The sequence below is a fragment of the Orbicella franksi genome, chromosome 12 (assembly GCF_964199315.1).
Source record: "Orbicella franksi chromosome 12, jaOrbFran1.1, whole genome shotgun sequence".
NCBI lineage: Eukaryota > Metazoa > Cnidaria > Anthozoa > Scleractinia > Merulinidae > Orbicella > Orbicella franksi.
The window spans coordinates 19,021,262-19,039,574 of NC_138156.1; the positions used below are offsets into that span (position 1 = coordinate 19,021,262).

Genomic DNA, 18,313 nt, shown 5'->3' on the forward strand with positions numbered 1-18,313 from the left:
ATAGGAAGAGGAAAATTTTGAAGGAGCAGGAGCGAGTCAAATACATGTACACAGGTGGACCAGATGTGCTTTTCCTGGACAAGATCGAAACCGACAAGGAAGAAAAAATGGAGATCGACGAACCTCCGCTCAAAATCGTCGTCACTAACGAGGGCACGATGGAAAGGAGCGATACCTCGAATCTGCGCATGCGTATGTACGCCGATTCTTTGGAAGACGACGAGAGCGACAGTGATGATGATGACGACAGCAGAGAGAAGCGAGACAGATGGAAAGGACGAATCAATAGAAAAGAGAGTACGAAAAGAGAGGAACAGGTCAAAAAACAACCTGCGCTAGACTTGCGGTCCAAACTACAGAGCAGAGAGCGGCACGGCTTTAATTTCAAGAACAGACCTTCCTTATCCATAGAGATTAAAGAAGAACTAGAATCATGATTTTAGAAAGCGTGTTGTCGATTTTAATTTTTTTTTTTTTTTACTTTTAATTTTTCTGTGGAATCTTAAGTCTTTTTAATTTTAATTAAAATCATGTAAAGATACGGCTAGTCCGTTGCGGTTCTTGCGCTAGCTGAAAATTACCAAGTACAAGGCATGACTGCTCAATGTCAAATGTTTAACCAGGAATTCCAAGCGAGGATTTATTTTATTAGTAATATAGTTGACACTACGAGTAGCTCCTCTGTTTTTCTTTAAGACGACCATTTTTGAGCTGGGGTTGAGCAATTTTCTGGGCACGAGTCTTTTTCCCCTCACCAATTGGTTGTGCATAATTTTTTGGGGGTGGGCAATAGCTTGTGCAAGAAGTTTTTTTAACATCAAAAACAGGACTTGGATAGTAGAAAGATCTTGTTTGATTTTTTTTTCCTGTGGCTCCCCTTGCACGATTTTTGTTTCAGCAGCTTTTGCTGTTAAAGATTTTTTTTTAGTAATTGCCCAAACCCCTCCCCCCCTCCCCCCCCCCCCGCGTGGAGAAAGTTTCGCGTGCGCTGCTTTCCCTTTCCTCTTGTGCGATCTCTCCCCTGCCGCTCAACAGACTGAAAGAAAAGAGGGCCTAGTCGTTACGCACCATACTTTCACCTGAGGATCAAACGTTATAAGTTTCAGTAAACTAGGAAACAAGTCTGAAATGTTTTCATCGTCTAGTCTGGCCTTCGCGAGCGCAAACTCTCTATCGTATCATTAAAGGGAAAGACTTGATAAGAAATTAGGAGTTAACTTTGGCTGTCACCGAGAAAAGTCGGGCAGGAATCCTCGTAAGGACGTACGCGCCCAAAATGTTCCCACGAATAGATTTTTTGAAAAATTTATAGGTAGGGATCAACTTTTGCCTAAAAGCCAACATGGGAAGTCACCGGGCTCGTTTTCGAGATAAGGTGCGTTGAAGACCATGCGTCTTTAGAGGTTTTCTTTATTTTAAGACGAGGTTAGCTTGCAACTATATCGGCCATAAAAAAAAGCTACATAAGTGGAATTTAGATCAGATAAATATAACTAAGTATATTAAGTAAACTATTGGAGTTGATGTCGTTCTTTGAGGTTGAATAGGGCTAGAAAAGGAAAGAAATCTTCGCTCACACGAGAGCAGAAAAAGCGAAATATTTGTAATTTCTTCACGAATAGATTTTTCCTGTTTTTTGTTAAAATGGATAAAATCGGGAAAGGAACGTGTTCTCGTGACAAAAACTACGCGACAATTTGCAGCGTTCCCTCGACACTCCTCAGCTTATTACGTCCTGTGTGATATACTCTTTTCATCTGGTTTATATACCTAATGCGACTGCTCAGTGTTGGAAACTAAAATTTGACAGCACTCGCCATTCGGGCGAGTCCACTCGCCCGATGGAATTTTCACTCGCCCAGAAAGATGTCTCCCGTCCCCCAAAAAATCTCCGCAATGATTCACAAATCATGCGTTTTTCGGTATCTCGTAATCACGAAGTCCCAGCTTCAGTGCTATTTCGTGTTGAGCTTTCTTGTTCTGGTCCATTTACGAGACGCGTCCTCAGGATCGCAGGTCGACTTTACTGTTTTATCTTCGTTTTTATCATCAACATTTGACACTCCTTGGTAATGTTTCACATTAATGATTTTCCGTAGTTTTAACTGAGAAACAGCTAAACGAACAGCTGGCAGTATCGTATTCACGTATATCCCTAGAATCAAGAAGTCCTTAAACATGGTACCAAACCTGTCCTACTAAGTTGATTTATAAAAAAGCATTTTTTAAGTGGAAGACCGCCTTAAAGCCAGGGAAGGTTAACAGATCGATCGTTAGTTATTATTAACCGAACTGGAGGTCTGTATGGGAGAATCTTGACCGAGGTCGTGAGTACAGACCGAACGCAGTGAGGTCTGTACACACAACTGAGGTCAAGATTCTCCCATACAGACCGACTGAGCTCGGTTAATAAGATGTTTATTGCATGGCAAACGAGAAAAATTAATTCGTTTAATGTAACTGGTTTGTACTAGCTGACAGTTTGTTTGCGAACGGCGATGAGCTGAACTTGAAATAATTCTGCCAAAGTTTGCTCGTCCTCTTACTTTGCTCTCATCAGGCTTTTTGACATCTCCATAAATATATATTATTGGAAGAAAATAGTCAATAGTTTTGCATTTTAGTTTGCAACTTTTTCTCCGCAAAATGTAACCGGTCTAGATGTCGGTCTAGATGGGAAAATCTAGACCGCTTTCAATATCGATTTCAGCCAATCAAATTCGTGAATTCGGTAGTTCCCAGTCCTTGTGAGACAGCCATATAATAATAGGGGTTATCGACTGTACAAGTAACAATGGAAGGGGGGGAGGAGGCAGAGCGTTTTTGGAACGGAGCTGGAGGTCAGTTTCTGTTCAGAATTTATTTAATTTTCCGTTTAGGTGAAATGTAGAGCTAGAAAATTCCCTTTGCTCTGATCGACTGGGGTACCTTGGCTGGTTAATCCATATGGACTTTTCCCGCCATTGCAAGATGCGTGGTAGTCTCCTCCGCAGCCGTTTTTTGGGATGTCACGCAACGCTCCCCCCAAAGAAACGGCTGCTCACATCCGAACCACATTCTTTTCCTTTTGTGTTTGTGGTTTGTTTGCGCTCCGTTGAACAGACCAATCACATAATAGCAAAGTGTGAATGACGTAAGCTTTCGCGCGGAAGGTCTACGGTGCGAACACGCGAGGAATTTCTGGCTTTTGTTTCACGCCGCACGTCGCCAAAAATAGGCGGTGTTCGCAGGTTACGATCATGACGGACGAAAAAAATTGTAAATGAAAGTCCTAAGTACAAGTGCTTCATGTGCTCATCGCTATGTTCAGCTATAAATGAGACGATATATATTTTCTCGAAATATCAAATTGTAAGCGTCAATCAAGGGCCAAACGCTTCCTACAGATTGTAATCAGGCCGGAAAGAGCGGCATTCAGAACTCGATGTCAACAAATCGAGCGAAGCTACTTGATTTCCTGGTTCCTTTATCAAGTTAAAATAGATATCTTCCTTCTCGACAGTAATTTTTTGAGTTGAAAGCTTCTAATAATTAACTTGAACTTTGAAGAGTCTTCAGGTTCATAGAAAGCTCGTTCAAGCGTCGCCGGTATTTTTCGGCGTCCCTAAACAAAAGCCGGAAATCTGTATGTTTATTTGTGACATCTCCCACGACGGGATACAACGATAAAAAACATTCCCTGATTGGACAAGTTTCAAAGGGCGAATTTGGCGCGAAAACGTTCTTGAAAATGTAACGGAAGCGGTGATTGGTTAATTTCGTGAAAGGAATGTTGTTCGGATGTGAGCAGCCGTTTCTTTGGGGGGAGCGTTGCGTGACATCCCAAAAAACGGCTGCGGAGGAGACTAGATGCGTGGCGGCTACCTTTGCTTTGATTAGATGATGTCAAAAGACGTCGCTAGTTGATTGGCTAACAGCGGATTACTGTAGAGCCAAAGTCTGGTTAGCCTCCCACACAAAAGTACTGCTTGTTCGTCACAGAATCTTTTCCCACCGTTAATGACTAGCACTGACTAAACAAAGATTATACTAATAATTTTATTTGAGTCAAATAAATTTAGCACTGCTGCTAACTGAGGACACCTAAGTTAGTTAGACGGAATTGATAAAAAAACTAATTACGATAATATAATGATTCTAACAAAACTAAATGTACATGAATAAGTGATAATAGTTATAATAATGATTATAAATATGATTACAATAAAACTAATAAAACTAAGGGTGCGTTTCTTTAAGAAAATCCAAGATTGGATTCTTATTAAGCAGATCAATCCAAGATCACTCGGATCGTCGTGCATGAAAAGAAGTGTACCGAAGAATCCTTGCCCAGTCTGGATTCTTCGGTTCCTTTGATGTACCATGATCCGAGAGATCTTGGATTAATCTGTTTAGAAAAGAAACGCAAAATCCGTTTTCGGATTAAAAATCCAATCTTGGATTTTCTTAAAGAAACGCACCCGAAGTGTACATAAATTATGCTACAAATAACTAACCCGAGCGTAAATAACATTCACATTCCCTTGTAGTAGTTAAATTATGAAACTTAGGTCTTTGTCTCTAATATAGTTTTTGAAATCCCTGAAACCTCTTGATTTAACCTCAATGGGACGGTATCTTGGCCCATAATTTTGGGCCTAAGTATTTGACCGAATGTTTTTCAGAGATGACTGTGCCGAATCTTGGTATGACAAAGTCTGAGGTTCTCAGATTAAAATTGCTTTGTTGTCTTTGAAAAAGATCGGTAACTTACTGAAGGTATAGATTCGGATTATTCTTAACTTTATACATCAAAACAGTAATATCCTGGAGACTTCATTTGTACAGTGTTGGTAATCCGGCAACAGCCGTGCAACAGTTCGCCTTGAGTTGAGACTTTGTCAAGGTACACTGCACTGAGTGCTTTTTCTTGAATCCTCTCAAGTTTACGAATGCCAGAGGCCTAAGGTATCGTAGTAGGTGGATTGACAGTGTTTGGAAATCGCGCTCTTACGCTGGCGCTTTGAAAGAAAACCCAATCAACTCATACATTTTCTGAAAGCTTAATTGTCATAGAATACAATCATATCTTTGAAATTTTCTAAAAAGTTATTGTCGTAGTGATACTAGATGAAATACCCAGGAACACTCGGCTTCGCTTAAACTGGTTCGCTTCCGGTCGTGAATTGTCGGAGCGGCGCGATTAACACCGGAAATGTTTTCTCACACATCACCTTCAAAAAGGATGACGGCGATTTTCCAGATGTGGTTTGGGTTTTTTTCTACACCCTCCTAAAGTTTGATATTTTCAATGCAGACGTTTCCTTCTACTAAAGAGGCCATAACTTTGCCGGAAACGGAAGCGAAATTAAATAAAGCCCGCGTCTTACCGCGAAGACGCGCGTAAAAGCCGAACTTTGTTATTTAATCGTGTAATTAAAGGTAAAGCGGCATGTAAGATTAATCGGTAAAGATTATCACTGAAATTGTCAAATAAGCTCACGAAACAGGCAGTTAGTGCCCACGAACGTGTGTAGAACGTGATGTACGAACTGAGAGATGCTGCAACTTTCTGAACACAACACCGGACTCACGTGTCTGGGTGTGGATATCTGTAGGTATCAAACGAAAAGTGTAATCTTAACTTAGTTAGAATTGTTGAATCGGCGTTGAAGTCGTTAGATCGCAGAATATGTAACGCTGAAGTGGGAAGAACAAAGTCGATTTAACGAAAGTATACACGGCGTTCCAAGATTGTCGAATGAGCATCGTACAGAGTTTCTCTCTATCGCAAGCGAGAGGCGAACAGAATACTAGTCACTCTCAGCTATAGACTCCAGGTTGGTCAGAACTCCTTTAAAAACTCGAAGAGAACAGCCTTGAAAAACGTACCGTCGCATCGCTCTTTTCTCGCTTGTCATCTTGTTAACGGGAACAGTAGCCTTGACGCTCCATTGATCACTTTCAGGGTTATAGCACTCAACTTTATCGCGATAGTTCTTGGTTAAGCATGCACAGAGTTCTTTTGGGTGACCACCAAGCACGTACAAAGTTTCGTCAACCAACACCATACTCCCGAAAGTTCGACGAAGTGTCTCCTCGGCTATGAACTGCCACTCATCTGTCAATATGTTATAAACTTCACAGGTTCTCAGGTATTCTAGTTCCCCCTCTTCCATTACCGAACCTCCAGCAATGAAAATATTTTCATTTTTACAGACACCAAAAGCATTGTGCCTCGCCTCATTCAAAGGCGCTATTTTTTGCCATTTATTTTGCTCAGTGTCGAATCTTGCACATTCTGAGACCGATTCGCCAGTATTCTTCACCCTTCCACCCATGATGTATATGTAACTGTCCACAGCCACAGCGCAAAAATGAGCTCTTTCAACCCAGTTTAGCAATGGCGTCAACGAATTGGAGTCGACGCTGTATATCCAAAGAGCGGTCGAGCTAGTTTCTTCTACAATGAAACAGATTCGGTCTTCGACAACTAAAGGTGTTCCTGCGGAGAATGGGAGGTTGTTTGTCCACGGCGCTGGAGACCAGCGGTTCAAATCTGGGTCATAACAGTGCGATCTGGCAATATCATCAGCAACAAAGAAAACTTTGCCTCCACAGGAAAATACGTGTTCCATGGCATTGAGTCGCTGGCTTTCAGTTGCTGGCAGAAGGTACCACTCATCTGCTGCTGGAAGATAAATGCAAGGTTGCAATTCTCCACGACAATCTGAGATCACAATACCATTTATCGTTAAAGCCTTCCTAGGGGGATGTGGCCGCGGAACATCACAATCTGTTGGCCGATCAAACCATTCCAATGCGCCTGTCACACTGTCGAGGCAGTCTGCATTCTCTTTTACAAGATCATTAGTCACGACATGGCTCAGTAAATAGTCGCGCGATACACAAGTAAGTCGTACATGACTAAACAAGTCGCTGAATTTTCCGCTTCGTTCGCTTTTGTCGTGATCAATCCATCTAAGTATGATTTCAAAAACGTTTTCCTCGGCGTCAATTTCTATCTCATCACTTGAAATCCATTTTTCAACCTCATGGCTTGGCAAATTTAGAAACTCTTTAGAAGCAGTGACGGTGGTAAAGTTTGAATTGATGAATTTCCGGGTGCTCGCGACTAGCTCTTCACATGAGTACTGTTCCGCCAAGTAGTTCATTGAAATGCAGGTCTCAGTGGTGATGTGTTGCTCGAGAAATTTGCCGGCGATAGTTTTAAGATTTGAAAGGAGAAGAAAATCTGCCGTTTCGATCAGCTTCTCTGCATTTCCTTTACAGGTCATCTGAACGCTGCCATTGTAAATAAACTGCAGAATGTCCGCCATCTGTGAGTCCGTTATCGTCTGTAGTCGAATAACTCCTTCATTACTCTCTTTCATGTCGCTACTGAGAAGCTTTTCAAAGAATGGACTCGCCCGTGACAGAACATTTCTGTCAGCCTGGAACTGCTTTCCATCTTTCACCACCAAAGTTATGCCACAAGATCGACTCATGCTTAGCTTGGCTTTGAAAGCGAAACCCAAGGATGAACTCAATCTTAAGCCCAGAGTTTATTCTGCTCCGTGGTCAGCGGTAAGGGTTGCTGGTAGATACTTTCGGATACCGAAAATCAAAAGGCCCTTTTGCCCAGCCTCGTGTCACTTGTCTCAGAGCGCGGAGAAATCCACTGCTAAACCAAACAAGCGTGAAATGCAAGCGTAACGCCTGATAAAGTAAACAGCGCATTTTCACTTCCGGGTTCTTTTAGGAATACAATTCAATTCGATTCGATCTGGCCCGATCTGCCCCTTATTGACAATTTAAATTTTTTGTTATTTACACCTTTTTCCTTTTTCACGGAAAGCGCGCATTATATGACAGTTTTTAATCGCCTCATTGCGATCATATGTTAGGTTGCATTTAGTTTTTTTGGACTTCAGTAGTTACGACCCTTTATCAAAGAGGGATAACAGCTTGGCAAATTGAAGTTTGAAGCTACGATATCTTCCTGTCCGTCGTCCAGAGGCTTGTCAAGAATTCAAACAGAACCAAAAGGCATTAAGAAGACGATCGTCAGGTGCGGGAACAAGTGGCAGTGCAAGTACAGTCCAGAGAAGAGGAAACATGAAGACCCAGGGTGCTTTCTTAACCCAATGGGGCAACATAATGAATTCTCCAATAATATTTTGCCAAACTTTTCCCTGGAGATAACAGCATCGGATATCTTCTTCATGTCCGTTGTCCGGAGGCTTGCTTAGAATTCAAACAGGACATAAACCAGGGTTTCCCTGTATTAGACGATACTCTCAGTCCCTGATGTCCGAGATGATCTCTCTCGAAGGTCCTGGGTGGAGAGTTAGTTAAAACATCTCAACGCAGGACCATCGAATTAAATTCGAAATAGCCAGATTGTGTATCGAGTTAGTAACGATATACCTATCACTGTCATCAATGTAAAAAAAGCAAGATATATAAAGATAAAAATACACCGAAGATAAAAAAAAGTGGTTTAATGGACTGCGCAATTTCAAGGTTAAAGGTCGGCACACACGAGGGGACTAGTCTTTACGACTAGTCCCTGCAGCAAGCCGCGGGGACAAGTTCCATCGTGTGAACTGGCCATTTTTGCCACAAAATCTAGTCGCAGGAACTAAAATCTGGTCTCTGCGACCAGTCCCACGAATTCAAACCGGTTTTTATTTTTGGGGCAAGTCCCTGCCACTTGTTCTTCAAAACAAGTCCCTCTCACTTGTTCTTCAAAACGCTTCGTGAACTGTTCGTGAGATATGTCCCTGCGACCAGTCCCTTCGTGTAAACTCTTCAGGGGACTAATTGTAGGGACTATTCGCAGGGACTACTAGAGTCCCCTCCTCTGTGCCGACCTTAATATCGACTTTAAAAAGTTTGGCAGACTTCTTCGGACTCTGTCCGTGGACAAATCGGAAAAAAAAATTACAATTTGCTCTCCCTCCAACATTTCACTGAATCTTCACCTTGGCGTTCTAGTTAGTATTGATTTCACAATTTTAGTACTGTTTCCCACAAAATTGCGACCCGATCCGATCCAAGCGCCCCTTTCCAATCCGGTCCAATCCGGTCCAGTCCGATCCAGCGATCCAGTCCGGTCCATTCCTCGCTTCCGAGTTGAAAGGCACGGTTACAAAGCTGTCGCAAATTAGGGCGGCTACCAAGCAAGATGTCCGCAACTTCTTTCATGTTCACATAACATTTAATTTGCCCAACACAACATTACAGTGTTTCGTGTTTTCTAGGATGGGAAAAAGGTATCACTGTGAATACTGTAACAGATCTTTTGCTGATACTCCGCATACGAGGAAAAATCATATCAATGGCGTACAACACAAGAGGAATCGAAAGCTCCACTACGATTCCTTCAAGGGTACGTACCAAACTTTAATACTCGATCAACTTGATGTCCTGACAAAACAGCTAACCTTACCGCCCTTACATGTTTTTCCAGGGACGAAGGAGCCCATTTTGAATTGGGGGGAGGGAGGGGGGCGACGGGGGGCTTTAAAACGAACTTGCGAGTTCGTAGGGGGCATAAATTCTGCTAAATTGTGAAATCTAGAGGCATTGAAATGGGTTTTTCAACATACTCCATGAGATGAGCTCATTGCTTAAAACAAATCGACCTGAATGAAGCGTTAAATGAAAGGTGCTTTTAACCCTTGGACATTTGGAGCTGAGGCTTTTGGCAAAAACACATTTTTTAGACATTTTTGACATTTTCAGTGATGTATATGAGCTAAATTAGCTACAATCTACTCCTCAAGGCATTTGCAACATGAAAGCTAAGCATGCCTTTCTTTGCACGGTTACCAGTCACCTTGCCACCAGGAAGTCTCGCCACCTCACACAGCTCGTGAAAGGTTGAAGTTGTTTGATTGTTTAGCCGAAGCCTTATGAAACAATTACATAGCATCGCATTTTAAGACAATTTTTGCTCGGGCCCACGCACAAATCCAAATTTTGAGATAGCTTTTGGACCAGAAAGTGACCCACATGTATGTCTTTAGCCTTTATTTTCGAGTCTTTGTAATTTTTTTGCCTTTACGTTTTCTTCTTTTCTTATTTTTTTGCTGCGATGGTTGACCTTCTATTGGGCTTGCTTCCAGTTCAAGAATTCCTGAGAAAGCATCATTGAGACGGGAAGTTCCTATGACGGAGTAGCCAAATGTAGTTGAGGAAAATTTTGCTGCAAGTTTTTCTCTCAAATTTCTAAGCATTTTCATGCAGATTTCAGGCTCAAAAATTTATTGACCCAATCACTCTAATCTGGGCATCACTAGAAAGATCTTTTCCTCCTGTGGAACTTGAGTATAAGTGATAATTTTGGTCAAAAGTGATGACATCGGAAGTGGAACAAATGGGTCAAGGCTTACAGCTGCAATATTCAGAAGGTTTTATGAACTTGATAGAAATAAATAATCAGTGATGAGAGAAGCAACAGGTTTACAGAAATAAACCACCGAGTGTCTTTAAAATGTGCATAGCCACCAACTGTCAATTTATATGAATGTCTACTTAGATCCTGCAGTTCTCCTAGCTGAGGAATCCAGCAAACCACCTTGCCGACAATTTTTTGCCACTGGTGAGTTATAAAAATAATATTTGTAGAAAATATGTGATAAATTATCATGGACCAGTCAACTACATGTATAGTGGAAGCCCGTTAATCCCGTCTCCAACGGGCCAGAAAAATCTGGCTCTATTAACAGGGTGGTTGTATAAGGGGTTCTTTAAATAAGGAAATGACTGACTACAGTAAGCTTTTGTACGGGCCAGAATAAGGTGGTTGTAATAACAAGGTGGCCATATTAACAGGGTGGCTCTATTGCAGGGTTTCACTGTACAATAATCATAACAACAATGTTGCACTTACCAGTATATAGCACATGTGAACTCTAAAGTAATGCTTACATGTATTTTGATCTAATACAGAGAGAAGACTTGACATTGGCATTTTAAACTGAGTTTTGCTTGTTTTTACTATGAAATCATGATGGTGCACTTTTGGGGAACATATGCACTCTAAAGCAGCTCTTATTTGAAGTTTTTTACATCCCTAATATACATGTATGTAGCTCTTTCACTCTAATACAGAGAAAACAGTGACAGTCAGTGACATACTATACATGTTTAGAAAGTATTACCTTGTGTATAAAATAAATAGAGTAAATCTTGTTCTAAACAGTTAAAATGTTTTTTAAAATGCGATGTTTCGGACAATTCTACTGCTCTTCCTCAGGCACCATAGTTCCAGCTCAATATGGTGGACTTTGTTGTCTTTTTGCACTTGCAGTCACAGTTTTTTGGTCGGCCACTGTGTGCCCACAGTCAATAGATTTTCTCAGTACAGTTCATTTCTGTTATATGAGGGATTTTTGGGAAATAGATCAACCATGTTCTTGTACTATTCTGACTTTTATCTGAAATCAAAGAAGTGATTTAGGAGGGGTTTCCAAGACTTGAGCTGTTTGAAAGAATTTAGTACTCTATTCCCTCTGTGTTTTTCTCGTAGTGATGTGATGATTTATTTTAAATGTGAACATGAGAGGTTCTGAAAGTTTCAGAAAAACTGTTATTTACCATGTGGTATTGAATTTCTTATTTAAGCCAAAGATTCTTTCTAGAACAATTAGATGGAAAACCAATCTGTAATACAAAATTCTTTCCAATATTTACTTTGTGAAAAGGATCCTGTGGATTTGGTGCTAGCTGTTGGTATTCTCATGTAAACCCACAAGTGCTGTTGGCAGCACAAACTGCAAGTAAGTGCTGATTAGAATTAAGTTCTACAGACTGTGCTTACTTCTTTTGTTTTATTTTAAGAAAACAAAACATTTGAGTTACAAAACATTTTCCGACAGAAACTTCTTTAGTCCTCAGTTAATCCAAGTACAAAGCGATGGAAGCTGAATTAATAATAAGTAGAAAATGCTAATTGTCATAAATAGTAACAACAGAATGAAGCAAAGCATGAAAGTGTGAGAATTAAAGAGATAATTTTAGATAAACGTGGTGTAATTCTGGATTCAAAGAGAGTTGTTCTCTCTGAATATGAATAGCCTCTTTTATCTTAAGTTGAAAACTGGTGGAGGCGTGATCCAAAACATGGAAACCTCAGGGAAGAAGCACTCTGTATAAAACTTTGTTGAGCGCTTCCCCTCTCCTCCCCTCCCCCCCCCCTCCCTTCTTGAAATTTTCAGTTAGATCTCAGGCAAGAATACAAGAATACAGGCCCGTAGGGGTTGTAATAATGGGCCAAAGGCCTAGCTTGGGAAAGGGGGGGGACTCCCATCTCCCATATAAAAAGGAAGGTGGTGCTCGTCAGAAATTTTGAAAAGAACCCCTAAGAGGTACCAAGATCCTGTTTTGTGGGCGTGGCTTGAAATGTTTTTCACCCATAAGAGGAATACTAATTCTAAAACAATACGTTATCTCCTGTCATTTTTTGGCTCAATACCCTGAAAGGTATTGCAAAAGCTTCTGTTGTGGACCTTTTGAGGCTCAACACCCCAAGAGTACAAAAACCACGTTTTTAACCCCTAAAAGGTAGGATAAGCACCCCTGTCCTTTTTTACAAGGGATTGGGAGGGGGAATTTCCCGGGGCACTATAAGAACATTTTCTCTTCTTTTGCCACAGCTGGACAGACAGCGAATCAGTCTAAAACAAGTCAATGTGAAGCAACACTTGAAGAGTGGCTTGACAAGTGGAACAAGAGGCAAAAGAAAAATGAATCTTCGGAAAGTTCTGGAAAGTCTGCTCCCCAGTCTACTTACACCCTTCCACCTGGTTTTCCTCCTCTTCAAGAACTCCCTCCTTCCCTGTTGCCACCACCGCCCAGTGGGTACCCAGAACTACCAAGAGTTGATTGGGGTTAATGGTACAGGCAAGGACAAGGTGAAACTATATTTGTTCTCACTACCATCCAGGAGATAATTATTGTCATTACGTCCTAAATTATGGTCTTACAAGTGTTTGTCTCAAAGCATAGTTGTGTTGTGTACAATCCAGCAGATAAATTGAAGGCAGGGAAACAACCCCCCCCCCCCCCCCACCAAAAAAAATCCATGGAAGGCACAAGAAAACAACAGAAAATGTCATGTTGAGGATGAGTGGCACAGCAGTGGTAGAACGTTTGTTTTCCTTTCCAAGCTGCCTGTAAACTACAAGCCCAAGTTTTTATGGGAAGGTCAGAATTATGTTATGTATGGCACTACCACTAGCCATGGTGCGGAGATGTTCAGTCTATTAAACCACGAGGTCTGAGTGGTTGATCCAACCTGACGTTTGTGTCTTGAACATATATGTACAGTCAACTTGGCAGTGAAACAGAAAATGCATTGGGTTAAACTTAGGATTTTATTTAAATCTCACATAAACTGTACACACCAGTTGGAAAACAGTTAACTGAAAGTCAATGGACAATGTGCTATTAATATTACATGTACATATGTAGCTAAGGCTTCCTAGGGATTTGGGTAACAAGGGAACAAAGGATATTTGTTTAGATTAATTTGAGAAGACAAGGGATTTCTCTGCTATTAATAGGAACTTGACCAACTTTTGAACAACAGATTCATTAATAGGGAATAAAATTAGGAGAAAAAGTGAGGTATTTGATTGACCAGTGGAACATGTACATTTCCCCTTTCCCTTCGTCCAGGAGGTCTCAGGCTCAGTACAAATTTTGCAGTACATTGTACATCAAGAATTGGAATAAAAATGTCTAAAATCTGATTCACAACTTTGCTGGTGCGTATGTTAAGATATATATCTGAGCGATTTTGCAAAAACGTGCCTGATAGGTTTTTGCCTGGATTTGGGGTTAGCGACTCTAAACCTTGGGGGGGGGGGGGGGGGGGGGCTTCGTCAAGGCTGGGCCCGGTACATGGCCCAGCCAATGGCCTATCTGCTGGTGGCTTGCTGGCAGGCAGCTGTCAAAAGCAGGGGGGAGGGGAGGGTGTCTTGTATTGACACCTCCGCTTAGTTAGACTTAGCAATTTGAGTGCCAAATAACCTTGTTATTGATTGTGTTGCTTAGTAGTTTGCTCAGTTGCCAAGCCTTGTTTGAATGTTCTTTGTTAACCTGGCACCCTGCTGGAGAGGTCCATGTCACGTGCATGCATGGGGGGGCCAATCGTCTAGCCAGGGTGGTGTTCAGATCACTTTTGGGACTGTCTTCAAGTCAACTGCGGGGATGTTTTTGCGAATACAGTCAAATATAGAGAGAAGTAAAACGCTCTCCTTCCTTAACCCAGTCTCTGACTATCTAAACCCAAGTCCCAAGTTAAATTTTCAGTCATGAGTGATTTCCATAACTCAAGTTAATCGACTGAGTACCATTTTCTAACCTCTATTTACCCATCACAACTATAAATAACTATAACGAAAGTGTTTATATGCTGATTATAACCTTGCCAATCAAATCAAAAAATGCCAAGCAATAACGATATGAAAGGAGAGCTTTCCATTTGACCAAACAATTCAGAAGGTTTAGTACTGAATTAAAAGGTTAGCTAATTCCTTCCAGAAAAACTAAAATCTGTTGAATGCACAAATGTGAATCATTCAACCAAACTTTTTGGCAATTCCAAGAGCAAAATGGAATGGAAATTTTAAGGTGGAATTTTTGAAAACAAAAATAATTAAGCTAGCCGTATTGCAGCATGAGTGCAGAATCACCACCAGCGGTGGCTTATAAAGACAATAAACTTCTGCCGTTTGTCACTCTAATCAGAAAGAGAACAGTCAAGGTGAAAAAAAAAGAAAAAAAGTCAAATTCCAGATTCCTTTTTCCGCTCCCCGATTTAATTTTTCCGCATTCAATTTGGCACACTAGTTCCCAGATCTCAGTTGTTCCAAACAAAAAAGCGCGGTTACTTCGAATTGTATTTGAATCAATTTTTAACAAAACGTGCAACTTTCATGTCTTCTGCCGGGCTTTTTGGTCCAGAATGGAAACAACTGACAGTGTCTCTTTACCAGTCGAGAGAGGAGTCCCTAAAACGTAAGAAAATACGAGTTTACTGTAGCTATATGGGCTTAAACTTTTTGTTGATGGTCTTGATGTGTTTGGTGTAAATTATTTGTTTCAACTCGTACGCGGCCAGTGCACAAAAAAATACCAAAACAAAACATCCAACAATTTTGCACTGCTCGGAATCACTAATGGACGCCATCTTGGACTGACCCAAATAGCCTCGGTCTGATGTGATGCCTCGCTTTGAGGTCTTGCACTATGTGCATTCTTTGCAGTTTTCCCCAAGTTGATTTATTCGAACTATTACTAGTAATAATCAAAGATTAGTAAGGTGCGTTCGATCTCTAGAAAAAGTTTTTTTTATTGTATTAATTGCGTAGAAATATCCAGGGAGAGTGGATTGTGGGCTGCTTTCAGTCGGTGTCATAAACCAGTTGCAAAGTCGAACACAACAATAAGTGTTAATAGTTCAACATCTTAGTAATGTACTTCATACAATGGTAGTGGCCAGAACAAATAGTAGGACAAAATTGAAAAAAACGGATATATTATGAAAAGCAGCTGAATTGACACATCACAACTCGCTGTCGTAGCGGGGGCGAATTGCAGCGTCTGTTTCCCTAGAAAACACACCACTACACGGCTTTCTGATATTCTCGTATGTAGCCTTAGCCATATTTGCCAGTGGAAATTCGAATGAATCAACAAAACTTCACTTACATTGTGGAAAACTGCGAAAAGCGAGAATCTCTCCACTTCGAGCGGTAATTTCACTGCACGTGTAAATTCCAGCCCATGGTGGCCAAGAAAACATTGGCACACGAGATCGAAGCTATATGTGCCACATAGCCAGACCAAAATGGCGCCCAAACGCTGAAATCGCATGGTATCACGATCGATACCCGCGGCACTGGTCCACAAAACCCGCGAGAGTGATTTCGGTAAAAACGACACGATTAGTATTCGTTCTCCTTCGTCGAACGCAATAAACAATAAACAACAACTACATTATAGTGCACATTGGTGTGACTGCAAGTTGATTTCTGTGGGCGTGTAAATCCAACTACTATCAGGGACAAAAGAAGCTGACCCTGGCCGGAAACAAACCTTCTCTTTTCAAGTGTAATTTGTCGTACCTAAATTCCTCATATGGGAAGCGCGGTGGACTCATGGTTAGTGCGCTTGTCTCCGGATCGAGCGGTTCGGGCTCGAGTCCTGGCTGGAGGCATTGTGTTTTGTTCTTAGACAAGACATTTTACTCTCACAGTGCCTCTCTCTACCCAGGTGTACAAATGGGAACCGATGAATTTAATGCTGGGGGTAACCCTGCGATGGACTTGCATCCCATCCAGGGGGAGTAGAAATACTCCTAGTCGCTTCATGCGACAGAAACCACTCCTAGTTGCTTCATGCTACAGAAACCTAAGATAAGGGCCGGCCTGATGGGCCAAGCAGACTCATATTTCGCCCGCTCCCTTCCCCCTTTCCAATGTCATAATCACATGACAGCATCGACAAAGTCCGTTTCAACATTCACTGCAAATTAAGTTTTATTAATACATGCAGCTCGAAACATTCTCGTAGTTTGAATCAGTAGCAATTTCAAAGGTATCAAGGACGAGGAACCTGTTGCAAGGTCGACAGGATGAAGTCGTGGACAGTATTTAATTGATGGTGGCTTTGGTTTTGCACTAAATTGGCTGAAAAAATAAGCTTTTCACGCTCGTTGTGTTTGTGGTGCGAAAATGGATATTCTAGTTCAATTAGAATCGTCTAAAAGAGCATTTTTTTTATAAAGGGGATGATATTTTTAATAATTGTATATGAATCATGAATTAGTTTTCAGCACGACAGGTGGCATGGCGGTGGAATGTAATTGATACCATAGTAGACTTGCTGAGTTAGTTGCTACAAAGAAGGGACTACCATGTCATGGATCAGGGCAAGAGTGTCTTTTGCGCTGCTGATATCAGCATTACTTTGCTTAAGAGGCTCGCGAGCTTCTAGGAGAGTCCACTTAGAACTGTTGGACATTGACTTAGATATTGAAAAAGGACATGCAAATATTCGTTAAGGCATTTAACACTATTTCTGGGGAACTCTAGTCAAAGCCAGGAATACTGAGCCAACAACTGTTTGTAGTTTTTGCAGTTGACATTATTTATGCTTAATATGATGTTTAGACTACTTATAAAGCAAGTTTTTTATTAGGCCAATTTTTATGTCACATTTTCCTGGAACCTGAGCCATTATTTTGTTTTTCATCCGTCTTATGTCATTTATGACAAAGGATTGATACAGTCTTCTTATTATCGCTTGTAACTTAATAATTTTTTCAATATTTTATTGCTTTGTAACTATTCGATGATTTGTAAATAAAATTTTATTGTTAAAAAACATTATTATTACTACGATGATGATGATGATGATGATGATTTTTATTAAGAACGAGTGATAAGTGTAAAATAGTTTTCAGACATAAGTCAAATTTGAGGCAATTTCTCTTGACCTCGTAACATTATTAGTACAGGCAACGTTAGATTTATCAAGTCACTTGGAAAATAAATTTACTACTACTACTACTACTACTACTACTACTACTACTGCTACTCCTAGTGCTCTTGCTACTGCTACTGCTACTGCTACTGCTACTGCTACTGCTACTGCTACTGCTACTGCTACTGCTACTGCTACTGCTACTGCTACTAGTACTAGTACTAGTACTAGTACTACTGCTACTGCTACTGCTACTGCTACTGCTACTGCTACTGCTACTGCTACTGCTACTGCTACTGCTACTGCTACTACTACTACTACTACTAATGAATTTGTTGTGCGCAAATTCCATACGTATATGTGCAAATGCGCATTACAATTAAAATACATAAAAAATGAACATTACACGCTAAAAGTGAAAATTACAGCTTAAAAACTAAAATTCTAAAAAACTAAGTTATAGGTTAAAAATTACAAGCGTTAAAGTACAATTTATACCTAACTAAAATCTAAAATTCTAAGAAATTACAATACTATTCGGATTTTAATGAAAACGCTTTAGAAAACAAATGTGTTTTAAGTTTGCCTTTAAAATCAGTAACAGTGTTCACAGATCTGATGGCCAAAGGAAGAACGTTCCAAAGTTTTGGGGCAGCATATGTAAAAGAGCGATCACCCAGTGTTGCCTTGGATAACGGCTTTGGATAACTAAGGAGGAGGCTGTCATTAGAGCTTCTTAGGTCATACCGTGAAGTTGATCTGATACTAACATACATTTTTATTTTTGTAAACAATCAAAAGGGGAAGAGGATCATGTAAACTACGGTAACCT

The 18,313-nt window shown here is 40.8% G+C and overlaps 3 protein-coding genes across 4 annotated transcripts in view; 2 read left to right on the forward strand and 1 right to left on the reverse strand.

The window, feature by feature from the left end:
- Positions 1-541, forward strand: part of LOC145462849 (nuclear cap-binding protein subunit 3-like) — a 9,463-nt gene extending 8,922 nt beyond the window's left edge. Inside the window, exon 10 of the mRNA XM_081446475.1 lies at positions 5-541. Coding sequence (XP_081302601.1) covers positions 5-437 — 433 coding nt within the window. The 3' untranslated portion in view covers positions 438-541. The remainder of the gene's footprint in view (positions 1-4) is intronic.
- Positions 542-2,565: 2,024 nt separating this feature from the next.
- On the reverse strand, positions 2,566-7,766 carry LOC145462848 (kelch-like protein 24a). The gene has a single exon (XM_081446474.1). It carries the CDS (start codon positions 7,485-7,487, stop codon positions 5,793-5,795), a length of 1,695 nt encoding a protein of 564 aa, XP_081302600.1. The 5' UTR covers positions 7,488-7,766; the 3' UTR covers positions 2,566-5,792.
- A 154-nt stretch (positions 7,767-7,920) lies between these two features.
- Positions 7,921-17,696, forward strand: LOC145464418 (zinc finger matrin-type protein 5-like). Of its 2 annotated transcripts, XM_081448301.1 has the most exons (5): positions 7,921-9,373; positions 10,526-10,588; positions 11,694-11,768; positions 12,645-12,902; positions 16,825-17,696. In XM_081448301.1, the coding sequence occupies exons 1-4, from the start codon at positions 9,247-9,249 to the stop codon at positions 12,881-12,883; spliced, it is 504 nt and encodes a 167-aa protein (XP_081304427.1). In that variant the 5' UTR covers positions 7,921-9,246; the 3' UTR covers positions 12,884-12,902; positions 16,825-17,696. The 2 variants fall into 2 exon arrangements, with proteins under 2 accessions (XP_081304427.1, XP_081304426.1); XM_081448300.1 differs by lacking the exon at positions 16,825-17,696 and having other exon boundaries at positions 7,925-9,373; positions 12,645-13,612.
- The last annotated feature ends 617 nt before the right edge of the window (positions 17,697-18,313 follow it).